Genomic DNA, 25,438 nt, shown 5'->3' with positions numbered 1-25,438 from the left:
AGGGAATTCTTTTCTCGTTTATTTAATTTTTCCCATTGGAAAAGTCGTGTTTTTTTAAAGCTAATAATTGATACTTTCTCTCAATTTTGAAACCCCCCCTGACACCTTTGCCCAACTCCACACTTTTCAAGTGTGAAAAAAAGGGAGTAAAAAGAAATGAGAAAAAAGGGGGGAACAATTTTTGTTTTCTTTCCAAAATGTTTGTTTTTAATTCTCTGTTTCTGCTGGAGGGAAAAAGTGAAAAACTTTGAATGAAATTAAAGTGATTTTCTTTTGCAATTTTTCAGGGAATTTCCCCCCCTGCCCCCACCAGCTCTAGCGGTAGCGGACTCCAGCCTCTATGTGGACCAGCCTCTGGATTGGTGACAAAGAGCCACCCTTTCCTCATGTCACTTACACTGTCGCCATAGAAGGGTGCTGGGATCTGAGCTGCAGGTCTGGCAAAACCCGTCCCTCATTCATGTGGCAGCTACCTTAGACTCACCCAGTCACAAGCAGGTCTCTATAGTTGTTTTGAGTAGAGCTGCTTGGAGAAATTTTGGCGGAACCATACTCTGTTGGAATACACAGTTCTGTCAAAACTGAAATGCTTCACGTAATTGGGTCGATTTTGCCTGAATTTAGTTTCAGAAGAAAATTAGTTGAGGGGGAGGAATGTTCAGATCGCATCAAAATGTCTCGTTTCAACATTTTCAAAACAAAACATTCTGATTTTGCGTCTGGAAGCTACTTTCCATTTCAAAGGGTTTTTTTGTTGTTGTGATGAATTATATTGCACAAAGTACAAAAGCTGAAATCAAAACATTTTGGTCGGTTTGAAATGAAACACTTTAGCTGACCACAAGCAAGTTTTTGACTGGCATTTTCCCATGCGGAGAACTGTGAAATTGTCTGGCTTTGTACTGATTCAGAATAAGCCACATTTTGAAATCTCAGAATCCTCTGTGAAATGGAATGTCTGTCCGCACAGCTCGAGTTTGGAGACAATGCCGTTCATGCAATCCAGCTAATCGGCTACATTTAAAAAAACAGCTGTAGGGGTGGGGGCCAGCTTATTAGCAGGGCGATGGGGAGTTCTAACAGCTGCTCTCCGGTGCTACACTTCTGTTTTTTGATGCCTGAATGGGAAGAATCAGCATCTGTTGCCTTGAGTTCTCAGAGGCACTCAGACCTACGCTTTCAAAGTGGTAGTGGAGATTTTTTCTTCAGAGGAATGGGTTCCAAAATGGTGGATCCTGCAGAACAGAGCAGATCCCCACAGTGTGTTCATGAGCTCTGCATTGTATTTCTCTTTGTCGGGCTAGGCTTAAGACACACTTGTTTTATTGCATATCCAGTTCACCAGGATGCCTCGGGATTGTTTCAATGGATCGTGAAATGCCTTGGGGAGCAATATATAACAGGTACGGTTTGGGAGCAGGCTGTACTGCATGATATCTTTCTGTATATTGCACAGGGAGGTCTACTGGGGGCTTGCCCCATCTCCCCTGCCATTCACTGGGATGGCTCCACTGAATTTTATGGAGACAGGGTCCACATCATGATTTGCTTATTGCACATCACTCCCAATGAAGTTATCCAATAAAATAACATGTTAGTAATAGTTCTGTTCTCCAACTGATGAACAAATAGAAATTTCTAGGTATTTGTAATTTATTCTACAATTGAATCTGCAAACAAATGTGGTGAGTTTAGGCACACAACAATATAATGTGTGCTTTTAGGATTTCAGATGTTATTGACAAGTGCTGCCCTCCAGCTAAGGATTTTATTTCCTTAAGAATTTAGACCAAATATAATCAATACCAACTTGTGCCTATTAATAGGACTAAATGTACATTGCATTAGAAAGAATAGTAGGCTACAAATTCTACTGTACTGTAACTAAGCATAGATAGCGTCTGATTCTCCTCTAATATCTGGTGTAAACCTAGAGTAACTCCACTGAAGTCAATTAAAGTTTCACCAATGTAAAATGCTGTCTGTAAGACCGATAAAATCCTGTTCTAAATGCACAGGACAATTGGAGTTGGGGAGTTTTACATACTTCAATCAACATCCTTCTTTAGAGAGAGACTTACAAAAAGAGTAATTGAACATCATATTTCTGAATTATCTTTAATTAATACAGAGGGATGGCATTGTACCTCCAGAGCTTTGGTTTGCTGTTCACTGATTATGTCACAACTGATCTTTAATTGCTCCATCTGAAGACTATTATCTCTTTTCCTCATGATTGTCTCCTTCTAGCTTCTTACAAATTGGATCCAGCTTTTAGCAATGTTCATTAATTTCCCCTGAAGATGGTCTGAGCTTGCAAAACCTTGCAAATGTTGATTCTGATTAAATGCATTTTAAGCTTTTTGTGCGGACACTTGCTCCAAAGAAAATCCAGATGTGAAAACCCTCTCCCATTCTGGGGAATTTGAAGTTTGGTTCAGATTGGATCTGGATTGAGCTGCTGCCCCATAACTCTACAATGGGCTAATTCAAAATCCCGGATCTAAATGCTCTTGAATTTTTGGAAATCTTGGGTGCATCTCTGAACTATGTGGCTTGGTCAAGCCTTTTGCAGGGGGTACTAGAAACAATTTTTTCTTGTTTCCTTACCTCTATGTACCCTTCTGAGAACTTCAGCCTTTTACTGTTGTCTATTCAAATGCCTGTATTTATGTGCAGATGCATACAGATAGTACAAGATCTTCGTCTTTGAACAAGAAAGTCTTGTACGCTACAGCCTTTAATTTAATCGCCCTTCAAATGCAATCCAGGAACAGAGGCGCAATCATCTCCTTTAGCAGAATAAGAGCAGTGAACACCCCATGCACTGGAAGTAGAAATTGCCCAAACAAGTTGAACAGCCATATTTAATTTTACTTACCATAGTCGTTTCTGCAATAGAACCAAAGCTGTTGATGAAAATGTTGCAGCTGACGTTTACTGGAGGGCCTGCACAACAAATTAAGAGCTGATCAGTAATCCACCATATGATCACTGGCAAGCATACTTCCACACCGCAGTGCTGAATCCTATTGGCGTGGAAGTTTAGCTTTCTATATGGCGCTATAACCTCTACACTGCCCTGCAGCTGTCTGAAAATCTACGTGGGTCATACGTATATCCCCTGGGTCATATTCCACACTCTTCCGTGTTCTGTAGGGCCAAATCCTGGGGTCCTTCTTTGTATTTTATTCAGTCAGTACTTGGGAAAATGCAGCTTGATGCTGGCTGGAATTTGCCTGAGTAAAGATCTAGTATGCTGGTTTTAAACAATAAAGCTCTAAATGGATGAGACTGTGAGGGACAGTCTTATGGAACTCTGTGGGGGGAGGGGGCAGGGGGTCGCCGCAAGCTGCCCCCGCCTGCAAGCACCACCCCCGCAGTTCCCATTGGCTGGGAACTGTGGCCAGTGGGAACTGCGGAGGCGGTGCTTGCAGCCTGCAGAGCCCCCTGTGTCCCCCTGTGCTGCTGACTGGGAGATGCTCGAGGTAAGAACTGCCCAAGGGAGCCCGCACCCTTCTCCCCCCTCAAGCACCGCAACCCCAGCCTGGAGCCCCCTCCTGAACCCAAACTCCTTCCCAGAACCCGCAACTCCTGTCCCAGCCCTGAGCCCACTCCTGAAGCCAGCACTCCAAACCCCTTCCCACACCCCAACCTCCTGTCCCAGCCCTGAGCCCACTCCTGAAGCCAGCACTCCAAACCCCTTCCCACACCCCAACCTCCTGCCCCAGCCCTGAGCCTCCTCCCAAACCCAAACTCCCTCCCAGAGCCTGCACCCCTCAGCTCCCCTGTACCCCAACCGCCTGCCCCAGGCTCAGCCTGGAGCCCCCTTCCGCACTCCAAACCCCTTGGCCCCATCCCAGAGCCCTCACCCCCTCCCGCAACCCAACCCCCTGCCCCAGCCTGGTGAAAGTGAGTGAAGGTGGGGGAGAGTGAGTGACCAAGGGAGGGGGGATGGAGTGAGCAGGGCGGGGCCTCAGATAAGGGGCAGGGCCTCAGAAGGGGTGGGGCAGGGGCGGGGCAAGGGTGTTTGGGTTTGTGTGAATAGACAGCTGGCAACCCTAAGTTGCGGGCATGTCCAGGTCTTGTTGGCATGCATCATCCAGTTCTGTACCCCCTCCCATAATACACTGAGGTGGGGGGGAAATCCCTTCCTGACCCTCCTGCTGGTTGGCCCGAGGCAACTCTGAAGCATGAACTTTTAGTAACATAAGACAAACTGGAAGTGAGCCCAGGGCTGTTGAGCCCTGCCCCCCACCATCGCAAACAACCCTATCATTGGAGCAGGAGTTGCAGGTACTTTTCTGTGCCCTGACAGCACTCCCTGCGTAAGTCATTCACAGACATCTAACGTGTGCTTTTCTGGTTTCTTTAAACCGGGCTTATTTTCAGTCTCCACTGTAACTGCTTCATGTGGGGCAGTCTTTGGGGGGGGGGGGGGAGAAAATGGCATATGGTGGTTGTGGGTTTTTTTTTAAAATCCCGATTGGCTACCAGGATGATGCATCAGCATTGCAGATGTTGTCCAATGGCTTATACTTGATGATAAGGAGGGGAGACGTGAAGCATCAGAGGTCACAGCTGCGATCTAACGGCCGCTAAAAGATGAAATGCTCCTTTTTGGCCCAATGATTTTAACAAGAGGCTTGTGGTCTGTAATCAATGTAAACTCCCTGCTGTGTAGAAATTAATGGACTTTCCTGATTGCAGAGCCTGTTGTTTTCTGTCCTGTCCCCTTTTAAAGCTTTGTACCTGTTACTGAGCAAGGCCACTTTGCAGAGACACCTCCACCTCGCTTTGCATAGGTACTGTGCAGCATCATTAGGAGTTTCTTTGTAACAATTCCCAGAAATCCAAATGGTTGTCTTCTTGGCAGCTTCTGGACAGCTCTCTGCCAACTCAGCAGCAGCTCTCAATCTGCACAGTTCCCTCTCCAGACTAGTTAATGCAGGTACAGGCTCGAACATCACATGCAAACAAGTATCCTTTCCCTGTTACCAGCCCCTCTTAACCAGTTGAAACAGCTGGCATCCCAGTGTTTGAAGGAGCCCATGTGAAATGGCCCTGGAGATAATCGACCCTTTAGTGGTTGGGTGAACTCACTATGCAAAGCACATGTCTAGTATATTCCCCTTGCCATTTGTTGGCACTCACTTTACTTCTTCTGTAATGCTCTGATTGGGTTGGGAAGTGAGTGACTGGTTTCCGAGAATCAACCTCAAGGGCATCTGTAAAAGAACAAAGTGTGTGTGTGTGTGTGTGTAACTGCTGTTAAAACACCAGGCTCAAAAGTGTAGGTGATGACATTAGCAAATAATCCATAATATCTTGTGTGTGCATGGAGCGTTTCATCCCAAAGGGGGCTGCACGTGAAATGCTAAACTGACATGATAAACGACTGTATGGGCAACATTCTCCTCTGATGTACATGAAGGGTTTCTGCTCTGCTCTTCGACTCTCGCCAGTCCACGTGGAGCTCCTCACCGACACGTATGTGTGGCCGAATGTCAAGCAACATCTACCCTCCGGATCTGAGAGAAAATTTTTGCTTTCGATGGGTTTGATTTTCAGAGGTGCTCAGCACCTGCAGCTCCAATTGAAGCGAATGAGAACTATGAGTACTCAGCACCTCTGACAACCAAGCCCTATATGGATCTCTTCACTCAGCACTAAAATGCAGCCACCTCTGGGGTGGAACACAGCTGTATAGGAGTGCAGGCCTGGAACAGCAGGGAAAGGTACTGCAGTTCATGACCGAGGTAAGGCTGTGCGGGAAAGGAGGCGACAGATGGATGGAAAGGGGGCGATGTGGGGAAAAGGGTGCAATGGATCTAACTAGCACTGTCAGACTCTAATCTTCCAGGGCTGGAGCACCCATGGAGAAAATTAGTGGGTGCTCTGCACTCACTGGCATCCAAGCTCTCCCTGCCCCACCTCCTCCTCCCCCACCCAAGTGCATCGTGTCCCCACTCCTCCACCTACCTCCCAGTGCTTCCTGCCCAGCCACTGCCAAACAGCTGTTTGGCGACGTGCTGGGAGGGAGAGGGAGGAGCGGGAACTTGGCGTACTCAGGGGAGGAGGCAGGGAAGAGGTGAGGCTGGGGCAGGGATTTGGGGAAGGAGTTGGAATAGGGGCAGGGAGGGGGCGGAGTTGGGGTTTGGACTGTGTTCCTGTTGTCCAATAAACCTTCTGTTTTAGTGGCTGGCTGAGAGTCTCAGTGAATCCCAGGAAGAGGGGTGCAGGGGGTGAGGCCTAGTGGAAGGAGTGGAGTGTGGGCAGGGGCAGAGGGGGGTCGAGCACCCCCCAGCAGGAGCAGAAGTCGGTGCCTATGTTCCCGGGTACTAACTTTCTTCCCCCAAATTCAAACAAAACTCAGATGCTACTTCCTATTCTCAAGATGGAAGTGTGACTTCAAGGAGACGTCCAAACTTTATGTGGCTCTCCAATAATCTTCCCCCTTTTTAAATCTTAACCTCCCCAACAATCGATCCGGCTAAGTCTTGGTATTATTTTCCATCGAAACCATTAAAATGCCTTCATGAGTTACTGCCAGTTAATTTAAATGACGTGCTCAGAGAGCTACAACCCAAAGCTCTGCGGCTGTGACTTCCATATGAATTGGATACTGATTTATGTGAGGGAGACTAAGCTAGTAAACTGCCCCCATGGGGAAGGTGTAGTTCATTGAAATAAATCTGAAATTAAATTATCCTGAATAAAATTACAATACAGCAGCCTTCAGCAGAAGGATAATGTATATATTGCATTAAATATTAAAGTTTAATTTCTTTTGTGTGTGCACCATGGTGGTAAGATGTTCCAGTGATGCATTTTTTAACCCTCTGTTGCTTCACTGGAAGATGTTGCATTTCGCTGGTCACCCCAGCGATGTTCTTAATGTGAGCATCTGAATGTGAAAACCTGGGACAGAACCTACTGCTTGCAACTGGACTGCAGGAATTGTTGCAATGACTAATTGCTTGTAGGAGTTTTGCATTATCATAGACCAGTTATTCCTGGAGAGAAGAAAAGACCTGATGGTAAGGGACAAAAATAAGCAACAGAAATTAGAATCTAACCACAGACAGTGGCTTTGCAATTGCGGGTCCTCGTTTGTCTTGGGGAACAGTCAAGGAGAAAGCACCTGGAAAGGAGAGTTTAGAAATGAACAATAGCCACTGTAAGAGCTGCATGGGGAGCTATTCAGGAATATTTATTGGGATGAGCGAATAACGGATTTTTTTGGTTTGGGGGCCAAACTGAAAAACCTTTGGCTCCATGGAAACAGAAACTGAATTTTGAAAATTTTTTCAAATTTTTTATTTTGAGTCAAAGGAAATATTTTGGTCAGCCCAAAACAAAGGGTTTTGTGTATTTTTTTTTACGTGAAATGACTTTTTTTAAATTACATTTTGTGGCTTTCTTTTTCCCCTTTTTATGTCCATTTTTCTGGTGATTTAACCCCCCCCCTTTTAAAAAATAATGCCTTTTAAAATGAAAAGCTAACTATCTGCTGAGATGTTTCCCCATCTCTAAGAATGCCTTACTCCGACTTAGTTTACAAATGGACTAAGCTATTTCATAAGTAACTCTTATTTCTGAATGAGAGCATCCACGCAGAGAGTTAAGTAGGAATAACTATTCTGCTTTAAATTCAAACACCCTATCTTAATCTGAATGAACTTTCATGTGTAGATAAGCCCTTAGAAGAGATGTTTAGAAAAAAAATCTAACAAATCCCATAATTTATGGACCAATTCACCATTTCCCAGAACCTTGGGGAGTACTTGCACGGGTGCAAAGTCGGTGTAAAATGCTACAATTTGGAATCGGTAGCATTTTGCTCTGGTATAAATGACTACACAATGCCCAGGGCAGTGGTGAAGTGGGCCCCTTAGTATCTAACACTGTTTCTCTTTAAGTCTATGAGCAAAGCTCCCATTGGCTTCAATGAGGGCAGGAAAGTGACCCTTCCTGAGCTTATGAAAATGTAGCCAGTAGATTGGAACCAGAGAGTCAGCTGAGTGGCTTTGTTTTTATCATACAGGAGGCTCGGGTCCCAGGCTGTCATCCACTGGGCTGGTGGCATCCATCTGTCTAGCCATTTATCCCACGTTTCCCACCTTTGTATCTGAGCACCTGACTTGAGAGGCAGCTCAGCTGAATTATTCTTGGCCCCTTGTAATGAAGATTTGCGGAACCTGCTGCTGGGAGACCGTTCTGATCCTCAATCCTATTCTTTACTTTATTACCTGGGTGTCGTTATTACAAGGCTCATTCCGGGGAAGAGAGGGATTATTTCTTGTCTGCTGAGCATCAGTAGTGTGCATGGTGCTGCATGCAACGAAGAGGAGACAAAATCCTACTATCAAGGAACATAACTGAATAGCAATGGCAGTGCCCATTTCCTGAACCTCTCAGACTGAGGCAGGGTCCGTGGGATTCACGCCCTGCAGTCAGTGAGGGCTCCAACACAGCAGGGAGGAGAAGTTGCTACAGTACAGGGCAGTTTGCTTTTGAATAGCTACTTATGTTGCCGCAGGACGCACAGAAGACATCATTCCCCTAGGTCATGATGTCCCCTCACAACCTCTCAAGTCACGTCACAAATTGGCTTGAGGGAAGCAGCAGCTGCAAATTCATAGGGACCATTGTGATCATCTAGTCTGATCTCCTTTGTGACACCGGCTATAGACCTTTCCCAAAATAATCCCTAGAGCGGAGCGTTTAGAAAAACATCCAATCTTGATTTAAAAATTGTCAGTGGTGGAGAATCCACCAGGACCCTTGGTAAATTGTTTCAATGGTTAATTACTCTCATTGTTAAAACTTTACATCTTATTTCCAGTCCGAATTTGTCTAGCTTCAACTTTCAGCCATTGGATCATGCCATACCTTTCTTTGCTAGATTGAAGAGCCTGTTATTACATATTTGTTCCCCATGTAGATAATTATAGATTGTAATCAAGTCACCCCTTAACCTTCTCTTTGTTAAGCTAAATTAATAGAATATCAGGGTTGGAAGGGACCTCAAGAGGTCATCTAGTCTAACCCCCTGCTCAAAGCAGGACCAATCCCCAATTTTTGCCCCACATCCCTAAATGACCCCCTCAAAGATTGAGCTCACAACCCAGGGTTTAGCAGGCCAATGCTCAAACCACTGAGCACTATCCCTCCTCTCAAGTCTATTACTATCAGACATGTTTTCTGATCTTTTAATCATTCTCGTTGCTCTTCTCTGAACCCTCTCCAATTTATCAACATCCTTCTTGAATTGTGGACACCAGAACTGGACACAGGATTCCAGCATTTGCACCAGTGCCCAATAAAGAGGTGAAATAACCTCTCTATTCCTACTTCAGATTCCCCTGTTAATGCACGCAAGGATTGCATTAACTCTTTTGGTCATCTCATCACACAGGGAGCTCATGTTCAGCTGATTATCCACCAAGACCCCAAAATGCTTTGCAGAGTCCCTACTTCCCAGGATAGAGTCCCTCACTTTGTAAGTATAGCTGACATTCTTTGTTCCTAGATGTATACATTTACATTTAGCTGTATTAAAATGCATATTGTTCTCTTGTGCCCCGTTCACCAAGCGAGACAGATCACTCTGAATCAGTGACCTTTCCTCTTCATCATTTACCACTCCCCCAATTTTTCTGCCATCTTCAGACTTCATCAGTGATGATTTTATGTTTTCTTTCGCATCATTGATAAAAATGTTAAATAGCACAGGGCCAAGAACTGATCCCTGCAGGACCCCTCTGGAAATACAACCACTCAATGATGATTCCCTGTTTACAGTTACATTTTCAGACCTGTCAGATAGCTAGTTTTTAATCCATTTAATGTGTGCCAGGTTAATTTTATGTTGTTCTAATTTTTTAATCAAAATTTCTTGTGGTACCAAGTCAAATGCCTTACAGAAGTCTAAATGTATTATGTCAACACTATCACCTTTATCAACCAAACTTGTAATCTCATTAAAAAAAAAGATATCCCATTAGTTTGACAGGATCTATTTTCCATAAACCCATGCGATTTGCATTAATTGTATTACCCTTCTTTAATTCTTTATTTATTGAGTCCCATATGAGCTGCTCCATTACCTTGCCCAGAATTGACGTTAGGTTGACAGACTATAATTACCCCTGTTTACTCTTTTAAAAAATTGGCACAATATTAACTTTCTTCCAGTCTTCTGGAACTTCCTCAGTGCTCCAAGACTTGTTGAAAATCTATATTAACCGTCTAGCCTGCTCCTCAGTTAGCTTTTTTAAAAATCTTAGATGTAAGTTGTGTGGACCAGCTAATTTAAAAATATTTAATTTTAATAGCTTCTGTTTAACAACCTCCAGAGATATTAAGTGGAATGGAAAGAATGTTATCACCATGTGATAAGACTATATTATCTGTTTTTGTCCCCAAATACAGAACAGAAATACTTACCGAACGCTTCTGCCTTTTCTGCATTATTATTGGTAATTTTAACATTTCCATAGGAATGGACCAATACCATTGTTAGGATTCTTTTTGTTCCTGATACATTTAAAAAAACTCCTTATTGTCCTTAACTCTGCTGGCCATAGACTTCTCCATGTGTCCCTTGGCTTCCCCTATCAATTTTCTCCAATTCCTATTTCTGATTTATATTCATGACTATCAACTTCCCCTTTCTTCCATTTGTTATCTATTATTTTTTATAGCTGCCTTCAGTTCCCTTCTAAGCCAAGCTGTTTTTTTAATCAGTACGGCCTTCTTCCTCAATTGTGGCTTTCTGGGCATCTAATAAAGTGTTCTTAAATGATTCCCAGTTATCATTCTTTTTTTTTTTCTGATTAAATTCTTCCTCCCAGCTCATTTGACTCATAATTGGCTTTGTGAAATCGGTCCTGTTAAAGTATATGTATAAGTATATAATGCATATACATTACTGGTCTGGACTTTATTCTGCTTGCACATTATAAATGTGATCAAGTCATGTTCGCTTGTGCCTAAGCTGCCATTTATTTTTAGTTCTATGATCAGTTCCTCTTTATGGGTTAGGACAAAGCCTAATGAAGTCATCCCTTGTGTTGGCTGCAACACTTTTTGAGAGCACAACTCAACTGGCATCTGGGGAACCAGAGTTTGCGTGGGTGGATCCTCAAAAAGGTTTGATGGGACAGGCTTCACTATAACACTGGTCCACTCTATAAGGTGAGGAAACAAGATCTTTCCTGTTTAACAGTTAGGGCCTGATTCTTATTTACATTAAGGTCTTTTTACACTCTTTGCACAGTGTACATTGCATTTACACTTACACTGCCAGTGTAAATGGGCCCTTGTCTAAGTGAGAATCAGGCCCTTAATCTACTCCTGCTGCTGCTTCTCCACTTGAAATCACACCGCTCTGCCAGTGCCGTGACGGTGCATTTCCACGGCGATAATCCTACAGCCAGAGCAGTGGGATTGCAGGTGAGGTGTCAGAGACTGGAACCAATGAAATCTTAAGCTGCAAAGAACCTGTTTGTGTCTGAATATCCCCAATAACAAAGAAGGACGGGAATAAATGAAATAAACCAACCACACAGGGGGGATGTGATATTAAATCAAATGCAACAACACGCCTGTGTGATTACTTCAGCCTCTCAGAGGGACTCTCCTGTCCTGCGTTTACCAGCTCTAAACCTCCGTGCTTATCACAAGCAGTAGGTGGCGCTCCTCCCTGTGGTTCAGTTCTGGGCTAATAGCTGAGGATAGACTGGTGGCTTATGAGGCTGGGGCGGCTACCTTGCTGGTGCCATCTTTTAGATAAACCGAGTGACCAAGGTCCTGACCCCTCTGATCCTTTGGGAAGTCCGTGACGCCGTTCACAGAAGAGTGTGTCTACTTCACAGTTCCTCTATAATACCGTGCCCCCCCCCCCTTCCTGCCAGCCCCACACTGCACATAGGGAGCTTTGGCCACCCCTGTGATAAAGAGTGGGATCCTATGATCCATCTATATTTCCCTGCAGCTCACTTCTCTGCCCACTAGCCCATCAGCCCTGGGATTTAGTCTAATTTGCCAAGCCCCTCTGCATCTTCAAATAGCTCCCTTTAAAAAATCATCCTGCCACACAAAGCTTTTCTTATTTCCCTCAATGTGGTATTACCCGTTCCTCACCATAACAATAAAAAACCTCGCACCAGGACAGGAGGGATGCAGTCTTGCATCACGGATGGCTTTTCTCTTCATAAAAACATCATGACTTTAATGGCTGCAATCTTGTATCCTACAGAGCTAGAAACAGGACTTTATCCCCTTGGAAAGGGAGATTCCCAGCTTCCCAATGGGCCCAGCTGTCACTCCTAGCCCTGGAAAACCCCACGGTCTATTGGGCTTACAAGCTGCAACACTGAAGTTGTTTTTAGAGGTATTTAAGGCTCCTCTGAGCCTTGTTCAGACAGACTGTCTGAGTATGTCTACACTGCAAAAAACACCTGTAGCAGCCTCGGTCTGGCAGACCTTGCGCTGTGGGGCTAAAACTCGTAGTGTAGACATTCTTGTTCCGGCTAGAGCCCTGGCTCTGAGACCTGCCCTCCTTGCTGGGTTTTGGCGCCTAGGTTCCATACCAAGCCTGAACATCAACACGCTATTGTTAGCTCTGTAGCGTGAGCCCCATGAGCCTGAGTCAGTCGACCCAAGCTCTGAGATTTATGGCCGTGGGGTGTTTTTGTAGCGTACTCATACCCTCTGTAACCAAGGCACCTGGCTTTCCAAGAAGTGGGATGTGAAAAATAATCCCACTGATTTTTTTTAAACTCTAAAATAATAATTCTGTAACATGGGGCAGGTATGACATATATGATGCTTGACACGCATGATGGGGAAGCGTGGGCTAAAGGCTTCTATCAGGACAACCCATGTAACTCTCTTATGGCTTCACCACTTTTGAAATAACTTAATCATTTCATACCCATTCACCATATGTATTCCAACACCATGGTTTATAGCCCTTTCTATAAAGAGACCCTGTTTCCATTCCTGGACCCTCTGCTCCCATTTAGCTGGCATCTAGACAGGCCCCCTTTCTTGTTTAGTAATATGGGGATGGGTAGCTTGGTTATGACTCCATGATCTAGGGTAGTTATATTTTGCCCACCTAGCTCTCCTCTGTAGTTTCAATAGGGTGTAATTTTCATCTTCGTGCTCTACCTTTACCTGGTGTTCAGTGTTCCTGAGTGTACTGCTGAAAAGCCATTACATTCCACTCCAGGGGTAACAGCACATCAGTTGGAAATGAACTGATTCCTTGACATACAGTGCTATGACAAGTTAGTAAATGGCTTTTGGGGGTCCCGAAGGATGGAAGATGTACCTAGGAAGTATCTGTAGTTCATTTTCAACTAGGAAGACAGTCATGGGGTTGCATGTAAACTTTGTCCTGAAACAAACAAAATGAAATAGCTGGGTTGTGCCTACCTTTAAAATTTGGTCTGATTCTGGCATCGTATCCTGAGGTTCTGCCCATCAACTTATCCAGGAAATCCGAGGGGGACATGGGTTTGGAAGTAGACCGTGCCGCTGCTTCGGCTTCTTTGGAAGCTGCCAGGCTGAGTGATTGGAAAGAAAGGAAAGATTTAGTTTGTAGCATTTATAGAGACTGTTTACCTTGTTGTGCGGGGCTGGGGCTCTGTAGGCAGAGCAGTCAGTGCCTCATTCCCACTGCAAGATAGGCCAGATATCTCTGTGGATTCTTAATGAGGCTGGTCTCTGCTAATTTGTTTGCCAAGCCCAAACATCTCTGAATATAAAATCCCAAGTACCGGAGACATGACGAATGAACAAAATCCTTTTGCTAATGTAGGTACAGCCCCTTGGCATCTGACTAAATCCGAAGTGTGAACTCCAGCACCGAATCCCAGTGGGAAAACAAACTCGGAGATTAGCCTAGTTTTATTACAGGCCACCATATTACCATGTAATTACATAGCAAATAGCACAGGAGCACGTACGGTGCTCTGACATTCTCTGGGGAGATCTGAGCTGCACGACTCTCGTTGGCTTTAATAGGTGTCACATGGCTTCATAGTTCATGAAGAACTCTGGGTTGGTAGGGGAAGGGACTGTGTTTTCTTCCACACTTTCTGGCTAATGCAGATGAAGTTCTCTGCAATGCAGGGATCTGAGTTGGAGATAGCCCCATGGTCTTTCACTGCCAGGCTAGCAGGGGCCTGGACCATGGCAGAGTCTAACACTGGAATAATACTCCTAGCAAGAAAGGACTTTGAGGGTGAGGAAGGCAAGGACCACAGTCTTATTGGAATTTAAGAGGTGTGCAGGTCTTGAAGGCTTAAGTGGCGTTAACTGGTTCATAGGTCTTGGGTGAGGCCACTTATGGACAACTTGGTGACTTCCTAGGATGGAATAAGTGAAGTCAGCAGTTGTCCCATAAAGGGTGAAATTCAGCCCCAAGAAGAGGCCTAGCCCAAGGCATATGCACCAGTTAACTCCATTTAAACCTTCAAGAGCTGTATACCACTGAAATCCTACTGAAGTTCTCAGGATAGGGCTTAAGTGGTACCTAGCCCTTGTTGCTGCCATCCACGCAAGGACGAATTTCACCTAGAGGGAATAAACCTCAGAATCTACACTTTCAAGTTTGCAATAGGATTTAGTTTCCAAGATAGAAATGAGCTAATATTTCATCCTAGATGCTGCCGTAATGTGCCCTGTATTCCTGTGCACAGTATATCCTTGAGTTCTGTATTTTGACATTAGGGGTTGTCTGTTTTCAAGGCAGTGGGGAGGGAATGTGGTATGCCAGGCTGGTCCTGATGCGGGGAGAGCTGCATGTTCATCAGAGAATCCTGCTTTCCAAAGGAGGACACAGGTTGGGACTCTGAGAGTAATGAATGAAATTTACCACACAAATGTGCCCCTTAAATGCCCTAAGTAGAGCTCAATGGGTGTCTGGGTCTTGTGCCAACCCTCTGCGCAGGGCTGACTATGACCCCTCAGTAAGCTAAATGTGGCAGTAAGGCACCTCCTACTGGATTATTAGTGAAAGGGGCACGCTGATGGGAGGCAGTTGTCATTGGTCCGGTGAAGGGAAAGGACTGTGGTAGTCATTGTGTCCTGTGCAAATCTAACTGTTTTCCAGGGTCAGGATGTAGACAGGGGTTGGTAGTTACTGTTATTTTTTATTTTATGATATATTTATAGAGGGGGCATGATTTTTCTCTAAGCTCAGGGGGACTCCTCAACATTTACTCAAACTGAGTGAGGGTAATTCACCAATGGAACTATTGACCAAGGGTCATGGTGGGTTCTCCATCACAGGCAATTTTAAAATCAAGTTGGGATGTTTTTCTGAAAGGGCTGCTCTAGTTCAAACAGAATTAATTCGGGGATGTCCTAGGGCCTGTGTCCTGCAGGAGGTCACGCTAGATGATCACAATGCTCCCTCCTGGCCCTCGACTCTATGAAGTACTAGATTGGGCTCTTAATCTGATGTTTGAACGCCCCTTGGAATGGTGCCTAGAAGTCTCTGTGAACATAAAGTCTCCCATTTCTTTCTGCTCGGTAGTTGACGTTACCAGACGCTAATATTAATGGTAAATTGGCTGCCATCTTGGTTGATACACGGGGGATTAGACCTGGGACCTCCAGAGCTAAAAGTACGAGTATCTGCAGCCTGAGCTAATGAGCCAGTTCTGTGTCGGCGGGCTGTCACAGATGCAAATCCTTTGAGGACTGGGCATGGTGGGGCGGCACCAAGGTGGGTGGCACTGGCCAGTGGGTTAAATGGTTACAGCACAAACCATCTTTGGACAGATATCTCCAAAACCAACACTTCTAGATTGGCATGGTGTGAGGTTAATTTACTATCATTACCCAGCAAAAAAACTGAGCTTTACTAGTATCTAAAACAACATGATATATATACTGATGGGTCAGAGGTCACTGGTGATTTAAGGTGCATATAATATGCCTGTGTATAAGGGAAGATTGCATTGCATTGACTCACATCTCTAATGGCTGGCAAATAATTAAGAGCGGGGTTTCAGTTTCTAGGCCCTTAACCTTCATGAACACAAAGTTTGATCTCCAGAAGATTATAAATGGAATAATTTTCTGCAAATTGCGATGGCTGGGTTTTTTTCTCCGTAAATTTGTTTTTGTTCTATTTCAGCAGTAAAAATGTCGGTAGGCCGACGGGGGAGAGAATTTATGACCAGAAGTGATCTGGAATATGAAATTAGGAGGTTGTTTATCTAATCTCTGCCTTCGCAGCCTCTATGCTTTAATTATCTCTCAGTCTAAATCTAACCTGAGCTAATCTGCACATACACATTTTACAATAGAGTATATCTAGTTTTTATATATTTCTGACTAAATTGTCTGACCCTGATTCCCATGTCTGATCTAGCAAATTGCCCCACCCCAAACCAAGGTTTCAGAGGAGATTGGACAACAGGATAGGTTGCTTTACATTTTTTTTTAATCCTTGATTTGCAAACTCAGTAGAAAAAGTGTGTATGGAGGGGGTGATCAATTCTGGACTATACATCTGCATTCAAAAAGAGCCTCTCCATGGAAATTAGTCTGGAGAAAAAATTTCAATTAAGCAGCAAATGGCTCAGTAACCAAAGAATCCTGCCATTTCAGCACAGAGGTGCCAGCTAGTGCAATAAACTGATTTCTTCTCATTAACTATGGGCTTTGGGGAGACTACAGGGAGAAAAATGCAATACAAATCTAATAGGGTTTTTTTAGGTATAAAAAGATTATTAAAAAAACCCTTCTAGTTCCATTGGAATTTACTTTAAAAATGAGATGACGGAGCGGAGAGATTGAACATACAGGAAAACTGATAGCTAATAAAGCAGTCTTGGTTGTGTATATGTACAGAAGGAGGCTTTAATCTATTGCAAATGAATGAGTACACTAGCTTTTAATGGCTGCAGTTATTCAGATCCCTTTAAGCCACAAATGAAACAAGTTGTCTGGCCTCAGCGCACATGCAAAAATATCTTTTCTAATATGGTTGCTGCAATCATTCACATGCAAAATCTAACAATAGTTTGCCTAATCTAATAATAATACTGAGAAATAATTGAATTTAGCTAGATACTTTTATGGCTCCGATGCAAACATTAGTTCCCACAGCAGCTCTGTGAAGGAAGGGTATGTGAAAATGGACATGTTATGGCTGAGACAGGGTGGGAGAGGTGATATCTTTTATTGGACCAACTTCTGTTGGTGAAAGAGACAAGCTTTTGAGCCCTCCAGAGGTCTTCTTTAATTCTTTCACCAACAGATATTACCTGTATTTGGAAACAATATCATGGCTGGTATTTCAAAGGGAATTTAAGGGAGTTAGGCTCATTGAATTTCAATGGGATTTGGATATCTAGCTTCATTAGGCTCCTTTAAATCCCCCCACACTCTCAGGATAAGGAAACTCAAGCAGAGAGAACTTTAATGATTCGACTAAGGTCAAAGAGTGAGTCACTGGCAGAGATGTGAAGAGAACCCAGAAACCTAATTCTCAGTCCCTTGCTCTAACCACTAGGAAATGGTCTTTCGAGTTTAAAACGTGTCAAAACTGACCACTTTGCATAAAATTTAAAATATACACCATGGCCTAATCGATTTGAAACGCATTTACAGATCCATGTCAGGAAACGAAATGATTTGCTTCTGCATGAGAGTGAGGCATTAGGGTGAAAGTGATGAAAAATGGACACAGCATTCTTCCGCACTGTAGCCAGTGATGGTGCATTGTGGTGAGGAGGCTCAAGAGAGAAGTCTAGATAAGATCTCAGGGCTGGGCCCAGACAGCAGAGGATAAATCGTGCTTGGCATTCAGCTGCCCGAACAGTAAAGAAAACGGTGTGACTTAGCATGTAGCTAGTCGAGTCTGGAGCAATCGGGTGGGTGGAGGCAGGTGCTGCTAAATGAGAGAGCTTCTACACAGCTGAACACGCATTCCGATAGTGGACATGAAAATGGAGAGAAAGTGTAGGTGGCAAGCTGCTGTAAATTGGGATAGCGCCATTGACTTCAGTTGAGGTGCCAGCCCTGTATTTTTAAAGCTTGCTAGACCTGGAAGGCAGGCGGGAGAGAGAGAGCCCTTTAACTGTTTGCCTGCCCTCTGGAGCTTTAGTGTGCATCCCAAAAAGTAGCTTCTGTCTCTCTGTTTGGACACGTCAGAATTGCCAGTGGCATTTTGGGCAGGCTGTTAGGCACCTGAGAAAACCTCATCGCCCCTCTGTTTTGCTGCATGTAATATTTAGGAGGTTAAGGAGCACTTGATTGGGCTACTAAGTGTTGCCATGTAACCAGTGGGCTGGTGTGCGCTCCAGGAGATCACCATTACTAGCACGGGCTATGCCAACAGCTGCTTCATATCGGGTTGCTATGGGCAAACGTTGCATTGGGGGTTCAGATAAGACAAGCCCCTGCAAGTTTGGTGGTTTCCTGAACTCTGCCTGAGCCTCTTGCGGCTGGAGATGGCTTGAGAAGAGGCTTTCTTGTGCAATATCTGGGATTTCCGCCTTCCATTTGGGCTTGGAAATGCCACCCTAAGTGACCCTTTTATGGTTTGTTTCAGAACCTCTGCTTAGACAGCACTGCGTTCTCCAGATACAAGTAAGGGAAAATCGTCCAGTTACTCTAAAGTTATTGAAGATAAAAAAAAAAAAAAAAAAGTGAACTTCAGGGCTGTTGTTGGGTTACCCAAACCAGCTCAGCTTCCCTCTCGTAAACAGAACCGTGGCACTGCTTCAGTTTCATCAGCACCATAACACAGAGCCTATTAATATTATTTATTTGTACTACATTAATGCCCGGAGGCCCTACCGACGTTGTGCTAGGTGCTTCAGTACACCTAGTGAGACTGGCATTGTCCCCGACAGTTTACAATCCAAACAGACAAAGGATCTAAGAGAAATCATACAGAATGCAGTGTCTATAATCACAGTTCGGTCTGCAGGAAGATGGAAGTCTGCTGTGTGTTAGTACCGGCCCAGGGACAAGAGGACAAAGGAATGCTCCTTTTATTTACGCGGCTGCAATCCCAGGTGAATCTGGCCCAGAGCTGCTGTTAAACAATCCTAACAACAAAAAGGGGGCACATCAAAGGGTCAGTGAACCAGCGTTATCATTTGTGAGATTAAATGCTAGTGCACAGGGAAGACGCAGGCTCTGAGCTTTACGAGTTCCAATCAGCAGAACACATCTGAAGGTGAACATTACTGGAAGATGAACTGGGCTGGCTGGGAATTCGAGGTGTCCCATTTCCTAAAATGGACTACCCAGGCTTTCTGAGGCTTCAGTTTTGGGAACCCTTTGGCATAGGCTGGCATCTGGCGGCTGTGTTACTTGATTGTTTTCTTTTGCTAACAAACAGAGGGAAGATTCTTATAACAAGGTATCTGAGTTCGGAAGCGGCTCTCTCCCAAAGTCTAGACATGTCCCCAGTCCAGCTGCTTTCTGTCCTTTTCATTTATTTGGCCACAATGACATATTTTGATGCTTGTTTGTGGTTGTAGCTGGGGCTGTCCCCCTGATTAAATCCGACATCCCAGAATCTCCAGCTATGGTGGAATGCTTGTGCAGAGAACTATCAGTTCTCTCCCCACAAAGATGAAAAGCCTAGGAATGGGATCAGCACCCCGCTCCTCTTCCCCCATTAAATAGCAGGAAGGTAATTGTTAATTCTTAATACCCAGAGCAACAATAATAGTTGGCAGCAGCTGCACAAACTAGTGCAAAGCAAGTGTTTGTGGAGGGAAATGCACAGCGAAAGTAGTACATGTTAGACAAATGGGGCCAGGACCCTCCTCTGGTGTAAATCAGCATGGCTCCATTAACTGCACTAGAGCAACCTTTGATTTACACCAGCTAGAACTTGGCCCCAAGGTATCTGGACAATTCAGACACGTAGTACAATGTGCATCTAATATGTGCTACAGGATCATTTCCCACAGGTCAGGGCTGCGTGGGAACAATGTCTTGGATTTTGTTAAAGAAGAAACAGCCATGCAGGGCGGGGGGTGTGTGTGAGTGGGAATGTGTGTGAGAGAGACACACACTTGGGGTTGCTTTCGACTGAGGCAACTCACATTCCTCTTTTCCGTTAGTCTGTGTTTATAGCAGAGAGAGAGGCAGAAGACCAGGTCCCCAGGACTGGCCATTTGGTGACCTGCACACAGCTTAGGGGAGGGTGTTAGGCCAGGCCTGAGAAGTAGCATAATGCAGCAGCCTAGCAGCTGAGGGACAATGGAGCAGAAGGTCCCTCCAGTCATCCCTGTGCCCCAGGGTCTCTGAGAGGATAGCGAGCCACTCAAGCTGACTTCGAGTCTATGTGCCTCTGGAGCAGCGCAAACCAGACACAATGGGGGCAAGGTTTTGGCTCTTAATATTTATTTGCAATAAAATCTGCACGACGAAGCAAATCTTTCCCCTCCTACTTGCATGGACGCAAGAGATCTGGGATGCGGGAAAACCAGCGTGGGCCTGCTGGTGACTGGCAGTGAGAGTTAGGCCCCTAAGGCAGTATGACACAGCGTGAGCATAAACACGGGGTGCAGCGATATAACTAGGCCTGTAAGAACTAGATTTTTATCGGCAAAGGTCAATTTCACCCCCACGCGCACAAGTGCATGAAAAAATATTTTCATCAGCGATCATCGAAATTTACGGAGAGGCAAAGTCAGAAAAATGCTGCTTCGGAACTTATTAGAGTTCGATTTGAGGAGATTTGCCCGGAGTGTTTTGACATGGGATGCTGACAGTTTGTGTTTTGCCGGTTATAAAAGCTGTAATGGTTTGAATCTCAATGATGACTTTCATGACATAATTGTTGCCCAATGCCGCCGGAATTGTGAACATTTAAAATGGAGACAAATAGAAAAAAAAAATAAGACTTTAAAAAAACATAAACATTATCTGTCAAAATTACATAAACATAAAAATCAAATTCTGCCAAGCTTAGCTACGATGAACAGTGAAAGGCAAGTTATCCTCAGAGACTTTATTTCTATTTAATATGAATATTCTGTGCTGTGTGTATTCCTCCTAGGGCAAATTCCTGCTTTCAGTCACACATGGTCAACCTCAGTGCCGCAATGCCTGAGTATTAACTGAGAACAGAATTTGGCCAATTATCTGTAAATGAGAAGAGGACTAGAATTCCTATATAAAACACCCAACTAAGGCTGTAACCCATTTTAAAGTGAGGAAGACAGGAGGGTTCAAAGGATGGGGAAGTCCTTAGAGAAATCAGGATGATAATACTGCTCTCATGGCACTACTCAGAAGACACCACACACTCTCCTGGTGTGAAAGCATAGCTTATAGATGGATTTCCCTGGAACTCGGCCTTAATTAATGTGTAATTTTTTAAAAAAAGTGCGATTTCAGCCCAAGCTAATTGAACGTACAACGGTGGGATGTTTAGTCCCACGGGCAATTTATTTTTCTGCTTGCTGCAATCCAGAGTTGTCCGGCTGCTAATTTTCTGAAGCCCCAGAGAACTAAGACTGAGTTTGTTGTTACCCTCTCTGCCTTGCTGCATCATAGCCTATTTCAGAGGTGTGTGGTGGGGAGGAGGGAATCTTTGTACTTCCTGATTCTGCTTTTGACCGGGAGACTGGGAAACGGACCGAGATGCTAAACTCATTTCATGCAGGCCGGTGAATAATTATGGAAAGAACTTTCGGGCACCACGAACCTCAGTTGGATTTCAACCCATGACGCAGAGATGCAAGATTTTTAGCCCACTATTAAGCCCTTGAGTCATCTACTAGCACCTCTTGCAATATTCTCTGTGCAGCGAGTTATAAACAGTTAAAAAACAAATCTGTATTTGGTGTTGTGTTATGTGTGATAAATAACGTATGAGCCCATTAGCCAGGAGGACCTAGGCTGTGTTTCCCAGTGGGTGTCTGAACCCTAGAGCAGACATACCCAATTAACTGAGCTACTCGCTCCCGGTCCCATGACTAGGTCTGCCATGCGTGTGTGTCCTTCACATGACAGTACAGGAGCCTGATCCATAGACAGCAGCTCTCCCCAGTGTGCCAGTCCCGAGCTGAACGAGTGAGTGCCGAGCTAAGCATCTAGCTTTAGGTTTCTCTCATGTAGCTTTCACAACAGAAGCAACAAGTCCATTTCAGGGGATTTCACTGTGCACCCAGTCTGCGCTTTTGCCGCTGACAGCAATGCCAGGCTGGCTCCCCTTTGATTGGCTCACAAGCCACGACAGCTACGCTGGGCCGCAGCACTGTCCTGTAGTTAATGTGGAACCGAACAGGAATTACACTGTAGGTCTGAGCTAAATGATACACTGTCACTGGAAGTTTAGTGTGCCAGACTCCTGTCACATACTGTGCCATACATGTTTGCCCGAATCCCCTACCACATCCAGAACCTGGAGAGCAGTCGTTTAAATGTGGCAGGTTGAATTTATTTCCCTGCTGGCCAAATAGGGTTTCAAATCACTCAGGCAAGTGAGATGTTCTATCGTGGCAGATTAATCAGGTATATTTTTCTTGGCTAGCATCTCTGGGCTGGACAAGGAAGCCACCAGTGCCTTTTGGAGTGTCAGCCCGGGGATGGTTCCTCAAGATCAGCCTGAGTTTGCCTTCGTAGTCCAAACACATACACACGAAGCATCAGTGAAACAGTTTAGACAGACCTCCCCATCTCATCTTCACACAGTCTCCTTTAACTGTCAGCTATTTTCTTTCTTTCCATCATTGCTGATTATCATCATACTTGTGGCTTAAAAGCTTCCTCCTGTCTAATCAGCCTGTTCTGCCGACCAGATTTATATACAAATGTCACAACAACAGAGCGATGTATCTAAGACTTTACACTCTATGTACTGCTCTGTTCTGGGACGGAGTGGGGAGAAGTCCACTTGGATTTCCCCATTTCCTCCATGTTATTCCCCCTCCAGCACTCTTAAAAGCCCCATGTCACAGTGACCCTCCCTGGGACCCTAGGAAGACTGGGCAAGGAAGCCATCAATGCTTTTAGGAGCATCAGCCAGTGGATAGTTACTCAAGATTGGCTTGAGTTTGTCTCCAAAGTCCCGGGGGACCAAACTCTGACTTCCACATGGCAGCGCATGGTGTCCCGAACATACTGCTGGCCGGGGCAAACACAGCGAGCGCTGATGTCATGAGGGCCCCTCGGAGGGATTCAAGGCAGGGGAGCCGGCAGTTTCTGAAGGAGGAGGCTTCTGTTTGCACGCGGCTGTCTTGATGGGGAAAAGAAGCACAGGAAATGGCAGGGTGCCTTCCTGAGTGTGCAGACTGGTTTTTTATTTACTCAGATGTGTGAGGGCCCTTCAAGGGTCACTAGGCTCATTCTTGGACCACTGTAAGACAAGAAACACTGACCCCTGTTAAGTGACAGGGCTATTAACCTTTATAGCCCGGAGCTGGGTCAGGAAATAAACACAGGCTCTTACCAGCACTCCTGGGTGTCACACCCTTATTAAACTGGACCCTTACAGGAGGTGTAAATATAAACAGAGCATTGGCATCCATTAGTGACAGAAATACACCCTAGGGGCCTGATATTAGCTATAGAGATTAGGACTACGAGTGGCCAACTGCCACTAAAGTGGCACCTGGACTCGAACAACAGGAATGGGCTGCATAAAAGAGGCTGGATTCAGCCTCGCCGCGGGCCCTTCCGTCAGCCACCATATTGTGCTCCCTGCCTGCCTGCCCCTTCCACGCAAAGAGGGCATTAGATTATTTCTAGACCAGGCGAGTTTGCCACCTCGGCCCCGGCATGGCACTTTTCAGGGACCTCGGCTTCTGATTAGGAAGTTGAATCCAGGAGGCTGGCACCCCCTTCGCCTCAAGATAAAGAACAGTCAGCGAAGAGCTGCTAACAATCTCCCTGGAGCCCTTCTGAGCGGGTTTGCATGGCCAGTTCCCTTCCCTTTCACCACTGCTTGCCTTCTGCCTGCTTCCCCCTTGTCTTTCTCGCTGGTCCCATCCTTTCTGCTGCCAATCTCAGACCTGACGCCTCCTTGAAATATGTGGTCTCCTCTCCCACTTCTTCCTTCCCAGCTGCTCCCCATCCCTTATCCCCCTCCCCTTGCCCTCCGGCAGTCTGGTCACATTTCCTCCCATCCCTACCGTCTCAACCCTCTCTCCCCAGTTAATTTCTCATCTTCTTCCCTCATGTCTGCTGCGACTGCACTCCTCCTCCTCAGGAGCCAGAAAGAGGGAGGCCTAGAGTCTGAAAGAGGGAGAGGGATCCTAATTGTTGCGTCAGGTCATCCCTGATTTTTGCAGCACGTCAGCACTGGGTCCTGTGGCAAACCATCAGACAGACAGTGGCCTGGAACGCTTGGAAAAACCCTCCACAAGCGGAGGTTTTTATTAGATTAAATACTGAAATGAAGAGCACACTCAATATTTATATGTAATTCAATGAAAAAGAGCCACGCTCGTTTTCTGAATGTTTGTCTCTGCAAATTGCATTGCAGGAATTGGGGACTCTGATGCTGAATTCTTGGGCAGGTGTGCCTCAGAGTACACAGAGTACTCTCTCTCGCTTCATGCACAGTGTCATATAATGCTTCACCGGTGATTGTAGCCCATGCAATGCAGTTAACAGGTGGTGGTTTCAATTTATCCTGCCTGTAGCAGCTGTGGAGGTGATGGGGTAAGGGAATGGACTTGCAAAGCCAAGTTTCAAGGAGCATCTGAATTTAGTATTTTCATTAAAGAGCTGGGTAAGAATCACAGGCATTGGTCTTGAGATAGGATGGGAAGACAATCAGGTACAGAAAGGCAAGGAGGATGTTGCTGGCATGAGGACTGCAAAAGAGGACACATTAGATGCTGCCAGGGGTTCTGCATGCATCTCTTAGTCATGCAAAAAAATTTCACCTGTGAAATAATTTCATCTTTGTCCTAAGATGCTGTGCAGTATTGCTATGAGCTGTATAAGCAGTTTCTGTGTTTCACCCCAGAAGTGGCTGCATTGCAATAGTGGCAGAGTTTTAAAATCACGTTAGGATTCTTTAAGATGCAAGGGGATATATAAATGTAAATTATTACTACATACTTGCATGGGTGTATAACAAGGATGGAGAAAGTTTTCCACTTGGCACCAGTAAATTAACGCTCCAGGGAATGTTAATATCCACTGGGAAACCAAAGACCCTCTAGAAAAGGTAGAGAAAATCATTTTCAGGCTGCAGCATGCAGGTGTCTACGTCCTTCAATAGCATATCCCTGCAGCCACATCTCTTACTTCTTCCTGCAAAGGGCCTCATCCAGACCTGTAAAGTATCCCAATAAAACTAACTGAAAACCAAGCAGAGCCACCAGTGGCTGGAACAATCTCTACAGAGCAACTTGAGAGCGGGTCCAGGTGGCCAGAGCAGCAGAAAAAGCAACCCTGGAGCAAAAAAGAAATCCCTGGGCTA

At 45.0% G+C, this 25,438-nt stretch overlaps 1 protein-coding gene across 3 annotated transcripts in view; it reads right to left on the bottom strand.

Annotated features, from left to right (window-relative positions):
• Positions 1-25,438, bottom strand: part of GLRA1 (glycine receptor alpha 1) — a 64,582-nt gene that overhangs the window by 27,133 nt on the left and 12,011 nt on the right. For all 3 annotated transcript variants that reach the window (XM_075131243.1, XM_048862144.2, XM_048862145.2), the window contains exons 2-3: positions 13,450-13,580; positions 2,882-2,949 (exon numbers count right to left, since the gene is read on the bottom strand). In XM_075131243.1, the coding sequence (XP_074987344.1) occupies positions 2,882-2,949; positions 13,450-13,580 (199 nt within the window). The remainder of the gene's footprint in view (positions 1-2,881; positions 2,950-13,449; positions 13,581-25,438) is intronic.

This window comes from Caretta caretta, chromosome 8 (genome assembly GCF_965140235.1).
Source record: "Caretta caretta isolate rCarCar2 chromosome 8, rCarCar1.hap1, whole genome shotgun sequence".
Lineage (NCBI taxonomy): Eukaryota > Metazoa > Chordata > Testudines > Cheloniidae > Caretta > Caretta caretta.
This window is presented reverse-complemented; position numbering and strand designations above follow the sequence as displayed.